The sequence below is a fragment of the Thunnus albacares genome, chromosome 21 (assembly GCF_914725855.1).
Source record: "Thunnus albacares chromosome 21, fThuAlb1.1, whole genome shotgun sequence".
NCBI classification, from domain to species: Eukaryota; Metazoa; Chordata; class Actinopteri; order Scombriformes; family Scombridae; genus Thunnus; species Thunnus albacares.
This window is the reverse complement of record NC_058126.1, coordinates 16,012,948-16,036,553: the sequence shown is the minus strand read 5'-3', so window position 1 is coordinate 16,036,553 and position 23,606 is coordinate 16,012,948. Positions and strand designations below refer to the sequence as shown.

Here is a 23,606-nt window from a genome sequence, read left to right as displayed (position 1 = left end):
TTATATAAATTTTAGGTGAGAATGTTCTGTGACTTGCAGAGTCTTGTTCATCTAACCAGAAAAAAACACAGACAAATTATTTTTATGAATGCTTATATTTTTTAACATAGTAATGTTGAAACTGTGTAATATTATCTGTGGGCACTTCACAGATGCACTCAAAGAGGGAAAAGCAGAAAACCATCAAAGGTGGTACGATTTGAAACACCAAACTGTGATGGGAGACGCATGTAGATCACATCCCCCTTTTCTAGTTGAAGAATTAAAGCATTAGACACAGTAATATATCCAACACTATTACCGTAGTTTGAATTATACATCATTGACTTGTTATTGTGATAGAGAAAAGCACCTATCAAAGCCGAAGTACGGTCATCCCACAAGCTGAATCTGAAGTAGTAGGCTCCTCTGACTGGGGCTGTGAAGATACCTGCATCAGAGGAGAAAATCAGTGAGGGGTCAGAACTTCTCCCCACATCAGTACTGAAAACTGGATATAAAAGAGCTGAATACCTGTAGTTGGGTTGTAGGCCTGGCCGATATTGGTGAAGACTTTACTGAACTTAAGTGTGATGTCAGTGTCGAAGGGTCCAACATGTCCTGTGTTAGTAAGACCAACTGAAAACGCCACCTTTGATCGGTCTGTGTGAATGTGGGAGACATGCATATTGAAAACATCACTGATGTGCAGTCTCTGAGAAATGTAACTGCATCTTTTGTTTGTAAAATATTTTCCTCACTGACATACTGCTTTTCAAGCACACAACATAGTGACACTGCAGTCAGTTCAATGCTGATAGCAGCATCTTGACTTTCAATAATGATTTAAGCAGCTTACCTGCATTCTCTCTCTTGAGCTCCTCCACCTCGTTTTCATTGGAGCTCATTCTGGCCTCCAACACTGTGAACACATTTTAAACTGTTATTGTAAAGTAGGACTATGGTTAGCAGTTTTCACATTTTTCCTTGATTACTATGTAGGCCTACCTGTGCATTTATTTTCTGTTCCTGTTACTCTGGCTAGAAGATCTGCATTAGAGGAGGAAATGAATTAAAATTAACGTCCAAGCATAAAATTTTATTAATATGTCAAACTTTTTTCTGATAAATAGATCTTTTTACTCCTCTTTCATCAGTTTTGGACTTCACATGTGATAGACTTTAAAACAACAATATGTTTTCTAATAACATGACTTTTTTACTTAGGAATTTTTTTTTTATTTACTTTACCTATGTTCTCTCTCTTGAGCTCCTCCACCTCGTTTTCACTGGAGCTCATTCTAGCCTCCAACACTGTGAACACATTTATCACTTTTATTGTGAAATAGGATTATGGTCTGCAGTTTTCACATTTTGTCTTGATTACTATGTAGGCCTACCTGTATTCTTATTTTCAGTAGCTGTTACTCTGACCAAAAGATCTGCAATAGAGGAGAAAAATTAATAGGTTAAATAGATTAGTTAACAACCCCAAATGTTACATTTCTGTTAAATCATTTTGACTCCTTTCCAATTACTTTTGTAAATCACATTTTGCAAAAACACGTTTTCTAACATTATATTCAAATTTTATTTTTTAATGATGTCTGTAGCTTACCTATGATGTCTCTCTTCAGCTCCATGATCACATTTTCACCAGTGTTTACTCTGGCCTCCAAAACTAACATTTTTCACAAAAAGGTTAATTATGAACCTTTTATCATGATAATTTTCTCACTAAATACATTTTTATTTCTATCACACAATGCTATTTTTTTCTTTTTATTGATTTTTGTAGCTTACCTGTGCTCTGTGATGTTTAAAGTTTTCCCACCAAAACATTATTAATGAAACTTATCCTTATCTTAACCTCACTAAATATTTTCTCATTGCCAACATAATATACTCAGTTTCATTTTCACACTTTGATTTTTTTAAGCTTACCTATGTTCTCTCTCTGGAGCTACTTGACCAAATTTTCACTGGCGTTCATTCTGGCCTCCAAAACTGTGAATACATTTAAAGTTTTTTACCAAAAGGTTCATTTTGAATCTTAGATATTAATCTCAGTAAACATCTTAAAGATTTGGTTACATTTAACTCTTGAGCTTGACAGGAAAATCATCACAAACATGAATTAATTATATATCATTTAATAAAATGTAAATATCTACCTGCATTCATGCATTCACTGGCTGTCAGTCTGGCCTGTATGGCTGGAATAAAAGCAATAAATTAGTCCTAAAAGTAATGAATATGTGAACATTGCATGAATCTGTTCAGCACTATGTGAATGAACCTGTATTCTCTTGCTCCAGCTTCTCCATCTTGCTCTTGCTGTTACTCAGCTCCAGACTGTGTTGGATCACCATGTCTCTCAGCTCCTTCAGCTCAGCCCAGATATCAGGGGTGATGTTAGTCTGATCACTGGTTGTTTTAACACCCAGGATCTCAGACTGAACATCTGTCTGAGTGATATCATTCTCTGTCACCCCTCCACTCTCACCCTGAGCCCTCGTCCAGTACAGACAGAGCAGCAACACCAGAAAAACTGCAGCACTCCTCATTGTGAAATATCACCTCTTTAGACAGCAAAATTCATTCTGACACGTCTCGCTCAGTTCCCGTCTTTATATACACGTAAAACAGGTCACTGAACTGCTGTATGAGAATGAAACAGGTGTCTTTGACAACAAATATAAAAATAGCACCAAAGATCCTTGAACACTGAACTGAGTTTAAAGCAATCAACAAGTTAGAATGATGTTCTTTCCTTCAAAGTAACAACATTAAAGGACAGGTTCACAATCTTTCAAGTCTCTCTTAAAACAACAGTCAGGTGCCCTTATGAACATTAAATATTCCTGTTCATACTGAACATTGGAAGATCCCTTCAAAATGCATTTATAATGTAATTGATGGGAGCCAAAATCCACAAGCCTCCTTTTGTGCAAAATTATATTGAAAAGTTTATCTGAAGCTAATATGAAGCTTCAGCCGTCCAAATGAGTCAAATCAAGTTGATCTCTTTCAACATTACAGTCTTTTTAGAGTAAAAGTTCCTCTTTTTGTTACTATACTTCCACTATAGCTCAACAGTGAAACACTGTGTGAGGAAACACAAAGAGGGAATTTGATGCTAAAAACACTGTAAATGTGGCAGATATCCACTTGATATGACTAACTCAGACTGTTGAAGCTTCATATAAGCTTCACATCAACTTTTAAATGCATTTTTGGACAAAATGACTTTTGGCCCCCATCACTTACATTGAAAGCACATTTGAAGAGGATCTTTTAATATCCAGTATGAACAGGAGGAATGATTACAGTGAGGAAAACCTCTTTCACTGTTCATATAGACACCTGACTGTTGTTTTAAGACAGCTTCGAAAAGTTGTGAAACTTTAATGTTGAATGATCATCAGATCCTCATCAGAACTAAACAGTTGATAAGTGGGATTTCGGTCTCTGATCTTTTTGTGTGTATGGGTTGGTTTTCCCAGACTCAGGTTTCAGTATCCCCAAATTAAAGCTTAAATTCAGCATTTTAACCTCATAGTCATTCTTTTATTTCAAATCTTGTGTGTTGCAGAGCTCATTCTGGCCTCCAACACTGTGAATTTAACATTTAACATTAATATTTTTGTGAAGTATGTTTATGGTCAGCAGGTTTCAAGTTTTTTACATGATCACTATGTAGGCCGACCTGTGCTCTTATTTTCACACGCTGTTACTCTGACTAGAAGATCTGCAATAGAAGGCAAAATTAATAAGCAGATTAATAATTGATCAACAGCCAGATGTAAAATCTCATGTTGAACTTGTCTCTGCTAAATACATAAATGGCTGATGGCTGATAGTCTCTGGTCAAATCAAAAAACAAAAAATGGAAATATACAGTATATCCACCATAAAGCTGATATAAAAGTTACGTGGGTGGATCAAATCCCATATAAATAGATGTGGGCCTATAAAACCACTGGCTGTTAGTCTGGACCAATATGACAGACTGTTGTGCTGCATGAGCTGCAACTAAAGCAATAAACTACTCAGAACAGTCATTTCAATAATATACAAACATTGCATGAATGTGTGAAGCCCTGTGTGACTGACATTAATGCACTCACCTGTTGGGGAGAATGGGGTAACATGAGCCACATTTTACATATGATAATTTTACTGCAAAATGAAAATGTATTTGTTTCAAATAATAGTTACTATATATACACCTCAGGTTGTTGTATACCCATGGAAATTAAAACAAGTTATCTAATTATTATGGTTTAAGAACAATGAGCCATCAAAAAAAGTTAGTCCAATGGCACAACTTACCGCAAGGTAGGGATAAAATGAGAATGGAGATAGGGTAAATAGCGCTACCATTATATACTGATATAAAAATTACAAAAAATCAAACAAATTTATTATAAAATTAAAAATAATTTTGAACTTTATTCATGCCATCAATTTAACAGATGCAAAAACTTGTACTTTTAAGTAAAATCATATGTTTGTGTCTTGTTGTTCAACATGTTACCTAAACATTTTCAGTAAAGATTAAACTGTGATCTTTGTGTGTTAACTACAGAAAGAAAGTGTGTGTAAATGTGCTTTTGTGTAAACAGACAGGTGACAAATTAAATAAAAAACCGGTACAGGTCTGAATGCTTGACCCCTACAGTGAGGGGATCTGGTGGTTCTGTTACACTGTGGGGGGCGTCTATGGTTACCTAGATAAAGGGGGTGGCTCATTTTATCCACTGTCTCTATTTACCCCGTTCTCCCCTATTCTCTTGCTCCAGCTTCTCTATCTTGCTCTTGCTGTTCCTCAGCTCCACCTTGTGTTCGATCATCATGTCTCTCAGCTCCTTCAGCTCAGCCCAGATATCAGGGGTGATGTTAGTCTGATCACTGGTTGTTTTGACACCCAGGATCTCAGACTGAACCTCTGTCTGAGTGACTAGCACGTGCAGGGGGCAGTATATAATAATATTAATGTTATTTACTTTATAGTAATGTTAATGTAATGTTAGCTTGATAGTTTGGATAGCTTTACTGTGATGTATTGTTTGTCAACAATTACTGTAATTAACACCATACAAGTTCTGCTTCATGGTCTGTCACACTTTCTGTCACACTTTTAGGAAGGAAGCTTTTTACACTTCCAGAGTGAGTGAAAGAATCAGGAGAGAGGAGACAGAAGTGAGGAAGAATTGCAGGATGTAAAAGTGTTGAAAGAAAATCAAGGAGAAAGGGGGCTATAAAGACACCTGCAACAAAGGAGGAATTCAGTCTTTTAATTGCTTTGTCAGGCTTTTTAGGTGTTTATCTAACTCTGGGAATTTGTTGTAAAATCCATGTATGTTAGACTGTGTTAGAAATCTAATCAAGGAGTCAATTCAGTGAAAACACAAACCAAACCAAATACAAGTGAGAATTATCAAAGCTTTCACAGAAGAACCCATTAGAATAAAAAAGATATTCCCCTCTTGGACAACTAAGGATTCAATAAATGTTTTACACATATAAGTTAATTGGATTTTATAAATGCTTATCTTTTTTAATGCAGTAATGTTGAAACTGTGTAATATTAACTGTGGGTACTTCACAGCTGCACTCACAGAGGGAAAAGCAGGAGACCATCAAAGGTGGTACGATTGCTGCTCTCATCTGCAACAATGTAGTTTGACTGGAGACGCATGTAAATCTTTAAGTTGGCTGGCAGATGATGCAGGTCCCTCATCTGGCAGCAGGATCATTCTTCACAGTAACTTATTAAAACATGATGTGAATATTTGTAGATGCTTTTAGGGACATCAGATATTATTTTTGATGCTGATGAAAGAACACAGATCAGATTCTGATCCTCTACATGATCTAATAGGCTTCAAATGGGCCACCGGACATTAACGGAATCAAATCAATAACGAGGTTTGCTTCCTGCCTCTGTGTGACCGTCCTGTCGGTCCTATGACGGAAAATATAAATAATTCATCTCTTTCTTGTGATCTATTTTTTTGGGGCCTACCTGAGGCATGTTGGCACGTGGCCAGGTCACTTTAGGCCAGTTCAGGTTATCTTAATGAAATGCTTTAATAATGACAAGAATAATCATAATTACAGATCTTTAGATGAAAAATATACACAGATGGGTGGACAAAATGACACAAGCAGCACCTGATCCTCTTTTCAATGCACGTTTTCTTGTGTGTGTGATCACAAACTATTTATTTGCCATATTAGACTATTTAATTATTTTTAGTGGCTGTGCTTCATAAACCAGCAATTAATATAGCAACTATGTCTTTGTATATTCAGCCTGACTCACTGGTGACCTTTGCAATTGTAATAATGTGATTTTCACGGAATAGATAGTATAACAGAAACACAACTTTAAAGAATCAAGATTGTATTTTAAAGGGCAGCTATACTTTTTTTTTTTAAATCCTCACACATCATGACAGTAAATGCCAAACACTGGAAATACTGCATTAGTGAAGACGATCAGTGATCACAAGTTCTCACAACAAGATTACAGGAAAGACAGTGAACGAGACAGTTTCACACAACACAGCAAACTGCAGCCTTTAATGAAAAGCTTCCTCATAGTTTCTCTCTAAAATTCAGCCATTGCTTATTTTTGCAGGGCAATATATTGCAATATATTAACAGGCCTATCATTTAAATGTTGTTTTACTTGTTTGATCCACTGAAACCTTCCTTCCTCCTTCACACCTTTCCATCCCATCTGCATACAGTCCCATTATCTCCTCTAACTCACTCATAAACAGTGTATACACACAGTCTGTGGTGTCAACGCACCTGCCTTTCTCCTCCTTTCCTTTCCTCTTCTCCGTCTGAAACGTCTTCACCAAACGCAGTCTGTCCATCAGCTGTCCTCTTGTTCTTTGCGGCCTTTATCCTCGCAGATCAGACATGTTCAGTGCTTTTGTTTATACGTTCATTGCGTTGAACTCGTTATGTCACCGCTCGTCTGCTGCAGGTCACGGGGATCCGTCGTGGTTCATGGGATGCGTTAACGCCAGCAACAGACTTTATTCACCTGAGGATGTCCGTGACCTTGACCCGGTAACCTGCTCTGTGCGCTGCCTGGATGAAGGGTGAGAGAGCATGCGGAATAAGCTGAATTTCAGCCAAAGCTGGTTTGGATGTTTGTGTCGTAAAATTACGGAGAAAATGCATTTTATGAATTTTTAAAATGTATTCCTACTGGAAGAAGTATTTTCTCAAAGGTGTCACAAATAATCTGACATTAAGTAATCTTGTATTATGTATGATAACATTATATTTTTATATACATTATCAAGCACTTACGTAAATGACATGTTCTCACTCTGAAATATATTGGGGTGTAAAATCAAACAACAGGCCGATTTCTTTTAGATGAAATATATGACAGGACAGCTCATTTTCCCTCAGTATTTCTTTTTTATGCTATGAAAAAAAAAAATCAAAAATGGTTTAAAACTTAGCATTTAAAAGTATTTTCAAACACCAAAAAACCTTAAAACATGGAAAATAAATGTTAACTTGACCTCTGGACTCAAGAGAGATTGACTGACTTTTGCACTTAACATGTTTTCTAATCACCAGATTTTAATGCATCACATCTTGGATTCCCAACATCTTTCTAAAACACAAGACATGTTAGCAGGAGGTGTGCAGCACTTAGACATTATTTTGGAGAGTATTATATTAACCTTCAGTATTTGTTGTTGAAGGTACCAGACTGCAGCATTAACATTAGAGAGATGTTACTGTGGTAACCAGCTGCATGGTTGGATAGTCAGTGAGTGCTTCAACATATCTTCCCATGGAGGGTCAAAGGACATCAGAGGAGAAAGTGAGGGACGAAGGTGAGATATGCTGCGGCATTTTCTATTTCCTTTCCATTTCTTTCAGTATTCTATCTGTTACTATCTCCTCAGTAAAGTAAAACATTTCAAATTCATAATAGCTTTGACGACCACATCATCATTTATACCCTTTGTGTTTGAAGCTTTTTGTGTTTGATTTGTCCTGGATTCTTTTACTGTGAATGAAGAAAGTCAATTTCCATTTTTTCTTTTCTTTTCTTTTCTTTTCTTTTCTTTTCTCTTCTTTGCTTTTCTTTTCTTTTCTTTTCTTTTCTTTTCTTTTCTCTTCTTTGCTTTTCTTTTCTTTTCTTTTCCAGTGTGCTGTACCTGCCCGTTGGAGGTGGAAAGGGAAACGTGGCACTCTACAGAACTGAAGGACCCTTTCTGCACAGCATCAGTGTGTCTACCTCTCCAGACAGAGTGCATGCTGGGAAAACTTTTGTCTTGGAGGTTTCTGGAAACCTGGCTGGACGCCCCAAGCAGCCCACAGGTCAGCTGCTACTTTACACACTGTAGGTTCTGTTCCTGGAAATATGCATACAGTGGCTGCTGTGTCTCACTTGACACAGAGGTTTGTTTAAGTTAACAATGAAAGGAAATGATTTTTCCAGTTGTGTTACAGTGTCTGTTTTTTTTTATTTTTAAAAAATTGTCATCTGTTGTGTTTTTTGATATTATGTTAAGTATTTTTTAGCTTCATTCATTGAATGAAAGGTATAGATAAAAGTGTTATTATTGCAGAAGAAAAGTCTGGTGGAAGCTTCAACTTTAGACTTAATTTTAGAGAGACAACATTTATTTTTATTTATATTTTAATAAGCTTTTTCCCCCAATTTTGCAAACATAAAAATAATACATCTGCAAACCACAGTTAAAGCCTTGTAAGGGAAAATACTATATGTGTTATAATGATGTTACAAAAAAAGTTATATACATATTAAAGCTGCTGCAGAACCATGCTATAATGTGTTACAAAATCAAGACGATTGCCAAATGTATAATTATCATTAATATTAGTAAAGATCAAATGCATTCAGGTAATTGATTTAGATCCAATTTTAAAATAATTATTTTATGAAAATGTTTTCTTTATGTGGTGGTGAGCAGTATTTCATCCAGAATGTGGTTGATCATAGATTTTTATCTAAAGGAATCTACTTACACAAAGGCAAAAATATACATATATATTATCTGTTACTGGTTTAATATATACATACATAATTTTAAGCACTTTTTTCTGAATGAGGTTTTTGTTTTTATTTTCAGGGATTGTGGGTCTGGGAGAGGAGAGCCTCTCTCATGTCAATGTGGAGTTTCTGTGGACGACCACTGCAGGTCAAAGTTCGCATCATGTCAGCGTGTTGGATGATGGTTCCTTTGCTGTGTCATCTGATTGGATTTTGGAAACTTCAGGAAAACATGAAATCAGTAAGGCACAAGAGCAAACTTGTTTTGTTCAGTAATTAAAAATTGAGGGATTAATATATTTTTAAACATTAATTATTACATATTTGACCTAACACCTACTACCTCTCCACCCCTCTATTTTGTTTGTAGACATCAGCGTCTCCAACCCTCTATCCAGACTCTCCTCCACCCTCCAGCTCTCTGTCTTGCAGCCATTTCCTGACACCTTGGTGATCTCTTTGCTTCATGGCCCGCTGGGCGTCCCCTCCTGCATCCCCTTCCTACAGATGAACTCCCACAATATGACTGTGAAGGCAGCATACGTGGGTGACCCTGTCACACTACAGGCATATGTGGCTGATGGGATGGAGGCAGAGTTCTCCTGGTGGTTTACTCACAGAGAGAAGGAGGAAAACAAGGGGGTGGAAGAGGAGAGGACGAGTGTAAAGACAGCTTGCCTCGCCAACACTGACTGTCTGAACAGTACTATGGTATGTAGGACTGAGAAAATAGCACGACTATGTGATGCAAATGTATCTCAAAATTAAGTTGATATATTTTCAACATTTATTCCTATACAAGGTCTGTAAAGTTATTCTTTTGCTCATGAATTAAGAAAACTTCATTATCTAAGCTACATGAGGCACCTTTGGCACATTGTTGGCCCTAAATCACAACAAGAGACAGTTGATAGAAGAAGTGTTAGCGGCCTATTTGTTATTGCTTTATACCAAACTCAGGTACCCAGACTCAGGATTTAAGAGAGAAATGCTGTAAGCTGTCTCTGATGCAGAGCTCATTTTGTGGTTTTTAGAAGATGCTGGAGTTTCATTTTGATTATTCTTAGTAGTTAAGGATATATGACACTAAAACTACACCAAAAATCACATAGTATGAATTTATGGGGCCTCTGTTAGTGTAAAATGAATGCTGTTGTCTATTGCAGTCCCATTTGGTGATTTAGGCTGTCAAGAAAGGTGTTTTTTGATGTAAAAAAAAAAAGGACAGGGCTCAACACCGTCTGTCATGTTTTTAATCTGGCAACTGAGGAAATGTAATTCTAAATGCCCTCAGAACTGGACCTTTGAAACAGAAGGAGTTCACGTGGTGTCAGTAAATGCCTCCACTACCTCTGGATGGACGCAGGAGACAATCCATATCGTGAGTATTCTGCTTTCATTCACTAAAAATGTTTTCTTCATGTGGCATCAATGATTAAAGGATACATCTGATAATATTCTAAATCTGTTTTATTGTCAACAAATCTCATAAAAAAGACCAAAACCAACAAAATGTTAATCTGATTAGTTTAATTTATTAGATTTATTTGTCAGAGACCAAATACAAAAAATCATTCATCTCACATAAGGAAAAGAGATGTGTTGTGCCAGATTTAGCTACTAGCACATTTCCATCTGTCGCTCTATACTTTACGACTTCCCCAGCCTGTCTCTGGCTCACAGCCTCAAGCCCACTGGTTCCTACGGAACACACAGATCTCTAAAAACAGGTCACAAATTTATAGTTTCACTTTAAAAAAAAAAAAAAAAAAAAGGCTGAATCATTTCCTCAAACAGCTGCGCACTGTAGTTTTTTGCAAACATTACTCAAACAGGAGTAAATAATGTATTTGTTAGGAGCTATTTTCATCTGCGGATTAATATACATTTGTTGTATTAGCAAGTATTTACCACAGCAGAACGGTGTATGTGGGACAGTCCAAACAAACCACAGTGCCCATGTTCATCTTAATGAAGGAACATGTCACACAGTGCAACAGTGTGGCACATTAATGTGTTTTTAATTGTTTTTGGACAGCAATCGTGGTCTAAGGCACAGAGAAATGAGCTACATCAGACTTTGGCTACACTTCTCAGTATGATCAATTCATTGTTGATTTTGGTATTTTTAATGGGGTCTGACAAAAAGAAAAATGTAAAATATGACCACACTTATCCTTTAATCTGACATTTGTGTGATGTGGGTGTGTGCATTTGCAGGTGGTTGTGCGTCTTGCTGTATCTGACCTAAGAGTGAGTGTATCTGGGGAACAGCTGAGTGTAGGAGAGGGCATTTCTGTAGACGTGCAGCTGCTCACCACCATGAAGCAACTACTTCTTCTCAACCTCACACTGAACAGCGACAACAACCAAAATGATGATGACAGAAGTGACTTAACTAATTGCAATGAAAACATCAGCGACAACACCGCTAACATTAATAAAGCTGAGAATCATACAAGAAAAATTACCAACCAGGAAAACAGTAATGATCACAACTGTAGCAACGGTAGCCATGGAAACATCAACTATGATCACAATCTCAGTCAACACCACAATAACATCCGTTGTCACAGTGGCACCCACTCACATCCCCACCCTAACGGCCTCATCCCTCTACACCTACTTCACACATCCAACCGCTCCAGCTGCCGTCTGCACCTCCACCTTCACTGCCGCCTTCCCACCACTGCAGGACAGTATCACCTCACAGCATCTGTCCTTTCCACCGTTGATCCTTCATCAGTGCTGCTCTTCACTGTCCTGCCTCCAGCCTTGATGGTATATGAGCGTATACGAGCCCTGAGGCCTTCTGGGAGTTGGATGTCAGTAGTTCTGACACAGACTGAATTCAGCCTGGAGGTTGTCAGCTGTGTGAAGTCAAAAGTGGTTTGGACTTTTAGTTTGGATGATGCTGTTGTGATTAACAGAACAACTGAAAATTGGAACATAAATGTGTCTCTTCCAATAGCAGGGAGTTATAATGTCACAGTTAAGGCATTTAACCCAGTCAGCTGGGCCTCCTTCCACACTCACATACTGGTTCAAGATCCAGTTGGAGAGCTGGTCTTAAAGGTTCCAAGTGTGATCACAACAAATCGAAAACATTCAGTTTTATTTAGCGTCACAGCAGGGTCGAATGTAACTGTGTCTCTGCTGGTGAATGCAACAGTACTGTACAGAAACAGCAACTACGCTGCAGAAGAGGAGGCAGCAGTGGTTTTGTTTTTTGACCACACTGGGACAGTTGTGATTGAGCTTCAAGCTGAGAATCGAGTCTCTTCTCAGAACAAGAGTGCGACAGTGCGTGTTGAGGGGAAACGGAAGCCGTCACCACAAGTTAATCCAATCTGGCAACCACCCACTAGTCAAAGGCCTGTTCACAACCTTACTGACAATGGTAAGGAAGTAACTGACACTCACTGAGCAGTACAAAACATACACGTTTATTTCTTGTAAATGTTAAGAAAAATATCATATAAACTCAGATTTTGTGTTTATCTTTCATTGTGACAAAGTTCTTAAATAATTCCCTAATGTATTTTTAATGTACAAGCACCACCCAAAACAGCTGCTTTGTTACATACAGCTTTAGTTCAATCAAAGTCTCTGCTTTAATCTGAATGTGACACTGCAAAGGTGTTGATAAGCTAACTTTCGGAAGTTTATTACTGTCAAAGAAAATGTAAGTTTCAACATAATTAAGTAAATGAATGCTCATAATGCATCCTTTAATCTGTCTTTTTTCCACATTTTCTCTTATTTACCACTTTCTTGAGACAACATCATTTTGTTTAAAACAGCAGTATTTCTTCATCTCTCTGTCATGGAGTGTTTACATTTCTGTGACAAATACATAACATGTCGACCATGCAATCTGTTTTGTCCTCTAGCTGTGAGGATTCATGCAGCACAACAAGCTTATCCCACAAACACAGATATAACCTTCCTGGTTGTAGCTGATGTGCCAGACCCTGTGGAGTTTCTCTGGTACTTCGGAGACTCAAAATCCGCCAGAACCACCTCAAAGACCATCACCAAAAGATACTACACTCCCGGCAGGTACAACACACAGAAACAAATATTTGAAATACAGTGTAGGTGCTGTTTTGACTATAATGTAGCTGATTTATTCTATTATTAATTACCAAAAAATTGTTCAAATTAATTATGTGACTATTTTTTATGACTTCAAAATGATGTCAAAAGTGCTCCTAATCTTCCAGATTTATAGATTAACCTCTGTGAATGTGACTCTAATAGCATTTTTCAAGTGTTCAAATGTTGTGTTTCTCCTTTAACTAAAGCCATTTTTCCATTCATAAGAGCCAGAAGGGTAAAATATTTGTGTCTCATTACAGTCAACATCTGGTGACAATGGATGTGATTACTTTTCCATTTGCAAATTATGTGGATACCTCAAGTAATCAGTTTAAGAGCTTGTGCATTTACGTTACTGTAAACTGTGTCGAAAAAATGAGGACAAACTCAGTTTAAGTGTGTATATACTGAGGCATGTAAACACAGTGGTGCATGTGCAGGATTTCAGTTTTAGATATTTAAAATCCTAAATATACATTTATAAATTCCTAATCTTCTGACTTTTTTTTTTTTTAGATATTTAAGCAATTAAATCATCAAAACTATCTCATTACCGTAGTGAGAGAACAACAAATAACTAAAATACATGTAGACACAGTACATATATCTTATCCTGAACCTTTGATAGCACACAGGATAGTATTTACGACACTTAAATCCACCATTCAAATCCGCCTCTCTTTGATGTAGGTATGATGTAGTCATAGTTGTGTCTGGTGGTCGGACCTCCCTCACCTCTGAAGTGTTCCCGCTGGTCATCCAGAGAGCAGTAAAGCTCAACAGGCTTGTCCACCGGGCCTCTGTCCTGCAGAACCACACAGTGACGCTGCGTTGTCGAGTCACCGTGGGCACCGATGTCATCTTCCTGTGGAGCTTTGGAGACGGAACAACAAGGCTGGGACAGAGCACAGAGCAGCACATCTTCCACGAGTGAGCAAGAAAGTTTCACTATGAATCTTGATGTAGCGTTAGCTACGTTAGCTCAGGCAAATTCAAATGTGCATGGTATATCTGCTTAACTAAAATGTGTATTTATGCTTGAGTACATTAATTGTATGTGTTTCTCTCCACAGGACAGGTGAGTTCACAGTGGAAGTGATTGTATCTAACCTGGTGAGCTCTGCCTCTCTGAGCAGCCACATCTTTGTTGTGGACCAGCCATGTCAGCCTCCACCAGTCAAAAACATGGGGCCTCTCAAACTACAGGTACATTTCACCAGCATGACTGTTATCTTTATCTCATCAGAGTATGGCTGAGTATATCTAAAAAGATCCCGTCTTCTAGGTGCGAAGATATGAGGTTATCCATCTGGGGGTGACCTATGAGACTGAAGTTGGCTGTGACATATCAGGAGGCCTTCACTACACCTGGACCTTGTTTGACTCTGCAGGCCAGGTCTTCCCTTTGACTCTCACAAACACTCACAGACAGAGCCTCATACTGCCAAGCCATCTCCTGCACTATGACACCTACACTGCCATAGCCAGGGTAAGTAGCCAACGAAAACTGTTGTGCATGAAGGAGAGAGGAGACTCCATCACAATTAACAGCCTTAAAATATCAAATTTTTGTTGGTGGGTTGCCAAATAGTAAGATAAGGAATGTTTATAATTGATCAAATGGTGCACAGACTCCTTGAACTGTCTGAAAATATAGTTAGAGTCCATCCTGTTTTGTTTTAATCCAAACAAATGTTATTGTTATTGTGAAAATTCAGACATTTTGAGTTGACTGTTTTTCACTGTGATACAAGAAAATACTATAAAATGTAAATTGGCCCATGTACAATCTCACCTTTTGTGGCAAATTGAGTGCAGACACAAGTGTCTGAGTGAGTGATTGTGATTTGACCCTGTAGCTGCCGTTGTTCTGCAGGTTCAGGTTGTCGGCAGTGTGGTGTACAGTAACTACAGTGTGAGAGTTCAAGTGATACCCAGCCCTCCTGTGGCGTCCATTCAGGGCGGCACCAACGTCTTCATTAACATCAGAAACACCACCGTGGTAACCCTAGACGGGCAGAGATCTTACAACCCTGACTTCCCCATGAACCCTGTCAGGTAGAGAGAAACTGCACTGCATTCCAATTTTCAATCGGGTTCAAATGTACATCCGAACTTGACTCTGTTTTTAATTTTCTCTTAATAGCTTCAGCTGGGCATGTAAACCAGTCAGCTCCATCACCGGATCCTGTTTCAACCAACACGTTACCACTTCCTCCTCTGTGCTCACGTTTCCTGCTAGTTTCCTAAAACACAACTTTGACCAGTTTCGGTTCACACTCACCGTCAGCAGTGGAGAGCATTCAGCTTCAACAGAGACCTTCCTCACAGTGACATCAAATGTAATTAGGTATGAATTATGTAACAAAAACTATATCACTGTATCCCAATGACTATAACTACACAGTATTTTTGGAAAGTTGAAGATTGCTTTGAATTAACCTGAACTGACTTTTAACATGTACTTAAATGTTTCAAATACATGTCAATCCAGAAAGGTAGCAGTTTACTGCCCTCAGTGCCGAGGAGACCAAATGAACTGGGATCAGTCTTTCTCTGTCAGTGCCTCATGTGAAGACTGTGATGTTTCCCAACAAAACATCCAGTACACCTGGAGCCTGTACTTGGTCAATGCTTCGTCCAAACCTGTCACAGAAGGTAAAACACTTGTAAATTGCCAGTGTTTCATTTGTTAGAGACATTTTCAGCATATTATATCCTATTCTGCTCTATTCTAGTCCCATTTTGTTACACAGTGGATCTCAGTGCTCCTTCCACCATCAGTGAGGGTCCTGCTACTTCTCCTCAGACTCCTGGGACATCCACCCTGCATCCACCTGCTGCAGATGCTTCACACTACACTCGTACTGTCCCCCTGAGTGAGAATGCTTCTGAAACTGCAGCCAAAAAGCAAAATCCGAATGTGACTGACAGCGAGACATCATTAAAGAGGAACAGAAACACGTTACACATCGCCGGTGTGTTATTAAATGTGACTGGGGGGATAAAAATGGCAACCTCTGAGCCAATTCACAAGTGATCACCTCAGTAAAAACAAATCCCGAGGGTACCAACGGTATAACTCACTAAATTTGACGTCTCCCTTTTAATCCTCACACAGGTTTGACAGACCCTGAGCCACTCCTCAGCTCTTCTCCAGTCAACATAAGAACAGCAGAGTCAGGTAATAGTGGGGAGCTGTTTATACTACCATAATACTGCTAGCTTTTATTGGAATCCAATATTTTAAAAAAAAGCCCCAAAGTGTTTGTGTCCTGGACATCAATAAGGAAACCTACAAGAAGTAATTATGTGCAAGGTCATAGTTACAGTAAAATCGGTAGTTTATGAATTATTTAACAGAATATCCTCTTTATGTCCAGGAGAGGAGCCCATTTATCATCCTCTGGGAGAGTTTCTAGAGCCTCTGTACTCCTCCACTGAATACTTGCCACTTGCCCTTGACAATGGTAGCAGCCAGGGTGACGTTATCAGCGAATTCCCTATTGACTCAGACTCCTCTACTGACTGGGAGTTTTCTTTTCCTGTCCTGGAGAGTGGTGATGTGGGAGATGGACTGGGTGAGAAAAAACGTAGCTGAAACGCAGTCAATCAAAATCTAATTGAAACTGAATCTGGTCTTTGAATGATGTGGTTAAAAGCCCTGCACACATGCACGGGTGTTCTCAGTCATTCTGGCTGATTACACCTCTGTTCTGGTTGAAGTTGGGTGGAAAATGATGTGAGGTCAAAATACATATACTAATAAGATTGATAAAGGTCTAAGTTGTCTCACCTTATCCGGTGCAACAGAATGTGAGGTCAATGTGGACCGAGCACAGGCTGTGTACATATACACAGTCCAAAAAGATGTCTAATCAGGCACAGTTAATGAAAACTAGGTGTAACATGGATGTATACAGTTTTAAACCTGCATTAACCACTGTTTTAGCCACTTGGGGGCAGCAGAAACAAGCTATTATCACCACATTGACACATTATCATCTTATACAGTAGATATAGCAAACCTGTTAGCAAACAGTTGCCTATTTACACATCCAGCAGATATGGAGCAACATTAGCATTTGTTTGGAGTCATGTTTACACTAGTCAGTTGCTAACTTTGCCTGTCTGTTGTTTGGTACTGGGAGAATAGTATATAACCAGGTTATAAGAGCTTTCCACTAAAAACTGACACTGATGCTATGCTTGTGAGAGCGGTAAGACTGAACCAAACAGTAACGTTAAAGTTGCAGGCGGTAAAACCAAAACCATGAGAAAGATGCTGGCTGAAAGATGCCAAAAAAGCCTGCAGAGCTGAGGCAAACTGCAGAGTCAAGTTGTAATTGTCTGTGGGTTTATCGCTACCAGCGACCCCTTTCACATTTCACATAGTAATTTCATCCATTGTTAATATAAAAATATTGATTACAGCAGCTTTAACAAAAATATTTTTTATGAAATATAAGGAGAAAAGCAGCCAGTACATGAAAAAAAAAATAGTTTTCTAAACCAACAACCAACTCAGCAAAATGCTACCATGTAAAAATAGGAAACCAAACCACTTAATTTCTGTGTCTGATCCTAACATAATTAGTAACTTCTTTTATGTGCAGATTTTCAGTGTGAATCTGCAATGTGCATTAAAGCTGATCTGCTCTTATAGATTCAGATTACGATGTTCCCTTCCTGAGCACAGAGGAGGGAGACCCAGGAATCTCAGCAGGAAGACCCACAGGTACATACTGTATGTGTGTGCATATGCAAATTGTCACATGTGTAAAAGGTTATACATTAACTTGTATGTATTCTCAGGTGTTGATGATGACACCTTCAGTCCAGAAGATGACTCAGTGTTTGATCCAGCATCACATGTCGATGAGGGGAGTAATCTGGTGGATTCCAGGCCGTCTATGGTGATCCAGGAGCCAACTTTGCTTGACTTACCTCGAGACCCAGTAGACAGAGCGCTGTTTGAGTCCTACACTTACACAGGTACATTATTCAGAAAACTCCACAAACACACATTTCCTCTCTCTTTTTCTATATCTCAGTTTTTAGTCATAATTTTCTCTCTGTCCGTCTTTACAGGAATTTCCTCCCCTTTGCTCAGCTTCAGACCGTTCAGTCTGAGACCGGGGAGCAGATACATGTTGGGGGTTACTGCCAGTAAGTTTAATTTTTGCTAAAATGCAATAGGCAATACACAAACCCATAAAAGTTAATTTATACATCTTAACTATGAGTGGTAAGGTGGTCAACTGGAAACTGAAAGTTGTATTTTTGTTGATTATGGTCATTGTTTCAGTTGTAAAAGTATTTCAAAGTATTGAAAGTCAAAATGAGTCATTAAAGACAGGCCAGACAGCTCTTTCCAAACACAAAGGAGCTATGATATACAAATTTATTGTTGCAGATAATGTCAATGTCAATGAAATAACAGCAGCAAGGGAAAACTGCAGTCATCACATAATGTTCTAATTGTCCTGTAAGAGGTTGACACTGACATTGATTCTGTGTCAGCCCATCATTTGTTTTCCAAAGGAATATTGGAGGGATGGATCTGGATGCTAACACTGTTGTTCTGTTTTATCTTTTGAACTCAGAGTCTCAAAGTAGTTTTCTGGGCCGGACTCAGATATTCTTAAAAACCAACTCTGCTCCAAAAGGAATGACGTGCCAGGTGCAACCGATCAAAGGGTCGGAGTTATACACACACTTCAGCATCTTCTGCACCTCGGGGAAAGAGGTATCTCCCATCTCACATACATACATTTACACAAAGAAGTAAATGACCAAGCACTTAAACTTATTACTTATTTGACTTTCTCTGTGTGGGAGTGGTTTTTCAATGCAGGAAAAAAAGTAAAGGCTAATTTGATCGTCTTTTGAACAGTAGTACTTTTTAAATGTATTTTTAGTCCTTGAGAATACTCTCAATCGCTGAAGCAAAGGGAGCTAAATTGCCACTCGCAGTGAAGTTGTGATTGCTTAATGGTGCCATAAGTACATGCTAAGATGTAGTGACATTTTTTAAAAAAAAAATCCTACATCACACTTACTAATCCACTGTCCCATTCACTGGGAAAATTCAGATTTTTACACTCTAAATACGCTCAAGGAATCTGAACATCACAAACTACAAATGTATCTACTTCTCTCCAGCTTTTGTTTCTTTACATGATTCCCTTCATGTCAACCCTCACCCTCAAGTTGTGTGTGTGTGTGTGTGTGTGTGTGTGTGCCGAAGGACTTACTGTATGAGTATAGCTTCAGTGTCGGAAACAGACCTCCCAGGATATTGTATCAGGGGAGAGACTTCCAGTACTACTTCAGCCTTCCTTCTGGAGACCGCAGCGACGACAATAAAGGTAAACATACTGACATTGATTCATGACTATTAAATTCCACACAGATGTTTTATCAAAACATATTATCACAGCAATTTCCCTTTGATTGTTTGAGTGACTGAACGTCATTGTTTCCACAGTAACTATTTACACAAAGATCAGAAGCAGCACGTATGGAACAGCCACTAAACCCTGTCCTGTCACCGTCCAAGTCCAGCCAAGCTTCCTCAGAGACTCCTCTTCCCATCATGATCCTGATCTGGAGCTGTAAGGAAGGTTTCACAAACTAGCAACCCAAAACATTGTTCTTACAAATTACTTACTATTGATTTATAAATCAATAAAACACTTAATTAAAACTTAAACCCCTTTTTAAGTATTCCTTATCAGGAAGTGGTACTCATAACCCTGCTCATTTAGGTTTCTAAGCAAGTCAACTGTCAGTTTTTGTCAATATTTTGTATTGTTGTGTTACTAGTTTCTCTCTCTCTCCAGTTCAGAGTCAGGTCTGAAGAACCTGTCAGCTCTGGTGCAGCTTGGGAACAGTGTGGAGATCCGTAACTACATTAGTCTCCTTTCCAGCATTCTGAACAGACTCAGCATGGACACTGAGGCCAACACACACGCACAGAGACGCATACGCAATATACTCATTTGTACAGTGTGTGAACTCGAGAGCAGCGAACAGGTGCACACACATATATTCAAGACTGACCGAAATAACACTCATATTTCCCTCAAATATTCTGTTTAAGCATCTCTCACTCAGTTAGATCTCAACAAACTTGTCCAACTTTTCAAGCATTTTGATAACATGTAATTTAATCCCAGGTATCAATGGTGGACAGCATCTACATTCTCAACGACCTTTTACAAGTCACAAGTCAGGTAGGTGAACAATTGCCTTCTTTCATTGACTTTAATGCACAAACAGATGCTGATAGATTCATGCTGAAAGATGAAAATTGTTTCTCACACTTGCTTTATCCTTCTTAGGTAACATTAGCCAGTGCCAGACGGGTGAGAGCTCACATTCAGGCCATCTCAGAGCAGTTTTCTGAGTCCAGTGTTCCTGTCTGGTACCATCTGGACCAGAAGACGCTGAACAGCCTGGTCACCCTGCTCTCATACAGCCTGCAGGCTGCTGTCACCGGTTATGACTTCACAACCAACAGTGCTGACATTACACAAGAAATGGAATCAGACTCACATACTGGTGAAAACATAAGAAATGCCATAGCTGATCCAAATGGCTGCATATCAGACTCATCCAGTGGTGTTTTTATTAAAACATCTATTTCAACAAAGCAGGTGATGCGGCTTGTAGATGATATTCTGCAGACTGCTTCAGATCTGATGCTGGTGAGAAAAAACAAACTTGTTTCCTTACACTCACTAACTTTTTTTGCACTTCCATTTATCTCTCGACTGACATCAATTGTCTTTTTTTTTTCAGAAGTACATCTTGTTCTCTAAGATCCAGGAGCACAGAGTCAACACCAGTCTCATGTCCCTCTATGTCACATACCAAAACCAAACCTCCACAGTCATCAGCAGTGACACAACCACCTTCTACATGCCTCCCTCCCTCATCCAGCTTCTGTTTGTTGGTCATAGAGGAGAGACTGAGAGCAGACAGCGTCAACCATGTGTGCTCAGCCTGCTCACTGAGCTCCCCTACAGCCCTTATACCTTGACCCGCTATCCTGGAAGGGTGAGACTGGCATGATAATTTGACACTTAAGTGATTAAAGGGAAGGCATTATACTCATTTTCCTCTGCTGATTTCCAGTTGAGTGGACCGGTGGTTGACCTGAGTCTGTATGAATGCAGCACGAGAAGAAAAATTCCTGTTCGAACCCTCTTTCAGCCAATCGACATCAAGCTACAACAACCACCAAGAAATGTATGTGACTACTTCTTCTTTTCTGTTGTTTTCAGCAACTCCACTTTATCACTAAAGAATATTTTATAGATAAAAGTGACCAGCAACATTAGAAAATGCTAGTTATCAGTGAAATTGAGGATTACCTTTCAGTGGATGATCTTTAACCATGTGAGCTCTAGAGGGGATGTTTTTGGACTGAAGTAACTACAACATGTGATCACATCTGTGCTGTAGGAGAGCTCTGTGCGTGAGTTCGTCCTCCTGCGCAGCCAAATCAACTACCACAGCTTCAACATTACCCAGGAGCACTTGCAGCAGGCCGTCCAGCTGAGTGTGGTGTTTGCACCGCCACCCAACAAGACGTTTCCCATCATGCTGCTTTTCAGGTAGGTAGAGCATTAGAGACAACATGGTTAATCTACTGTATGTGCCACAAAGTTAAACCTTGACTCTCTGTTGTGCCAGGATGTTTGAGAGGCCGACTCCCAGCATGCACCATCTGCACAGGATTCACCGCTGGAAGAGCAACAGCACTCGCATCACTCTGCCACCGTCCTACCTCCATAGTAAGATTTGTTTTGGTTCCATCCAGTTTTCAGCTCTGTCACCATTCTTCTGCTCATTCTATAAAGTATAAGACTTATCATCCATTAACAGAGTTTTTATACAGAATGTGTAACTGAAATAATTAAACAAGGCTTTAGCAAAGTGTAAAACACTCAAAATATCTGTCACATATTTCAGTTGATCCTTGTCATTCTGGGAGTTTTACTTGTCATAAAAACCCTATTTCCTCTGTATTTGTGACAGATATTGACAACATAGAAAATGTGTTGCAATCACATTAGAGGGTTAATATGTGACAGTCACAAAGTTGCCAATCCAATGCTCATTTAATATAATAAATGTTGCACATTATATTAGTTTTCGTTTTTTTACATTTCCTCTCCCTCCTGCTCTCATTCATCATCCACAAAAAAATCTTCATGTTTTCTGAATAAATCTTTGAAGCAGAATGTGTAACTCAAATAGTCAAACAAGGTTTAAGCATGTAATATGTAAAAAAGAGGTATACTGTATCATCAGTGTTTAAAATGTGTGTCCAACATGTCTCATAGTTTGTAGATATTTGAGTGATACTTGTGATCAAAATTTTAAAATCCAATTTCCTCTGTTTTTCTGAAAGACAAAATATAACATAGAAAGTGTGTTGTGATCATATTAAACTGATTATTATTCACCATTTGACAGTTAGTTGCCAAGACAATGCTCATTCAGTGCAATAAGTGTCTCAGAAAATGTACTTGTTTTGACATTTCACATGTAATTTCAGTGAATGTTTTAAACAATCATAAAAAATGTCTAGCTCCAGGTGTTTGTTACTTGGCCCTGCTGAACGCTGACTTTGCGAAGCCACCCAGACACAATCACCTGAGCAGCCAGGTCAACTACAGTCTCACAGCGGACAGCAGCCTGTGTTTGTCCTGGAATGGCCACCAGGGGGCCTGGACACACATTGGCTGCAGAACACACCAGGCAGACACAAATACTACAGTCAACTGCAGGTAAGGCAGGGGTTGTGTGTGTGGGGGGGCATGAAAACATGCAGTTATGCACAGACACTAAAACACCCACACACATTGCAAAAAAGAACTACACAGTGTGATGTTTTACAGAAATTAATCACTTCATATTTCTCTGTATTTCCTGTTTGTCTCAGTTGTCACCAGTTGAGGCCATTGACTGTGGTGCAGCAGCAGATCCAGAGTAGCCATGACACAGTCGATCTGGATCCGTTCCTAAGGTGACCTCATCATCCTGAGGCTCAAAAAGAGCAAACAAAATCTCTGTTACTTTAACTGTAGCAGTAATTTGGACCTTTTCTTTACTAGCACATGGTCCTGTATGACACAAACATCATTCTGTATGTCTGTGCTCATTCAATAAAACAATAAGACCCTCCTGTGCCTCCTCTCTCCCCCCTCTCTGTCACCTCAGTGTGTCCAGTGATGTGACAGTGCTCTGTGTGCTGGTGCTGTGTGTTTGCCTGTACGTCCCGGGGTTGGTGGTGTGTAGGAGAGCTGACGTCGTCTCCGAGGAGAATCAGAGAGTCCACTACCTTACTGACAACTCTCTATGTGACCCATACCTCTATGCTGTGACCATCCACACTGGTCTATACTCTGCAGCCAGTATGAGCGCAAAGGTAAGGCTGTCATTT

General features: G+C 39.0%; 1 protein-coding gene across 1 annotated transcript in view; it reads left to right on the top strand.

The window, feature by feature from the left end:
• The first annotated feature begins 7,866 nt into the window (after positions 1–7,866).
• The window catches only part of LOC122973003 (polycystic kidney disease 1 like 1-like), a 36,737-nt gene continuing 20,997 nt past the window's right edge, over positions 7,867–23,606 (top strand). Inside the window, exons 1-32 of the mRNA XM_044340453.1 lie at positions 7,867–7,874; positions 8,177–8,349; positions 9,126–9,287; positions 9,417–9,757; positions 10,341–10,427; positions 11,267–12,446; positions 12,940–13,108; positions 13,838–14,077; positions 14,221–14,353; positions 14,433–14,636; positions 15,024–15,205; positions 15,294–15,497; positions 15,642–15,805; positions 15,886–16,125; positions 16,269–16,331; positions 16,531–16,728; positions 17,814–17,885; positions 17,963–18,142; positions 18,239–18,316; positions 18,754–18,896; positions 19,398–19,518; positions 19,638–19,764; positions 19,993–20,185; positions 20,329–20,385; positions 20,494–20,859; positions 20,954–21,211; positions 21,290–21,403; positions 21,620–21,771; positions 21,851–21,951; positions 22,752–22,950; positions 23,106–23,189; positions 23,384–23,591. Coding sequence (XP_044196388.1) covers positions 7,867–7,874; positions 8,177–8,349; positions 9,126–9,287; positions 9,417–9,757; positions 10,341–10,427; positions 11,267–12,446; positions 12,940–13,108; positions 13,838–14,077; positions 14,221–14,353; positions 14,433–14,636; positions 15,024–15,205; positions 15,294–15,497; positions 15,642–15,805; positions 15,886–16,125; positions 16,269–16,331; positions 16,531–16,728; positions 17,814–17,885; positions 17,963–18,142; positions 18,239–18,316; positions 18,754–18,896; positions 19,398–19,518; positions 19,638–19,764; positions 19,993–20,185; positions 20,329–20,385; positions 20,494–20,859; positions 20,954–21,211; positions 21,290–21,403; positions 21,620–21,771; positions 21,851–21,951; positions 22,752–22,950; positions 23,106–23,189; positions 23,384–23,591 — 6,201 coding nt within the window. The remainder of the gene's footprint in view (positions 7,875–8,176; positions 8,350–9,125; positions 9,288–9,416; positions 9,758–10,340; positions 10,428–11,266; positions 12,447–12,939; positions 13,109–13,837; positions 14,078–14,220; positions 14,354–14,432; positions 14,637–15,023; positions 15,206–15,293; positions 15,498–15,641; positions 15,806–15,885; positions 16,126–16,268; positions 16,332–16,530; positions 16,729–17,813; positions 17,886–17,962; positions 18,143–18,238; positions 18,317–18,753; positions 18,897–19,397; positions 19,519–19,637; positions 19,765–19,992; positions 20,186–20,328; positions 20,386–20,493; positions 20,860–20,953; positions 21,212–21,289; positions 21,404–21,619; positions 21,772–21,850; positions 21,952–22,751; positions 22,951–23,105; positions 23,190–23,383; positions 23,592–23,606) is intronic.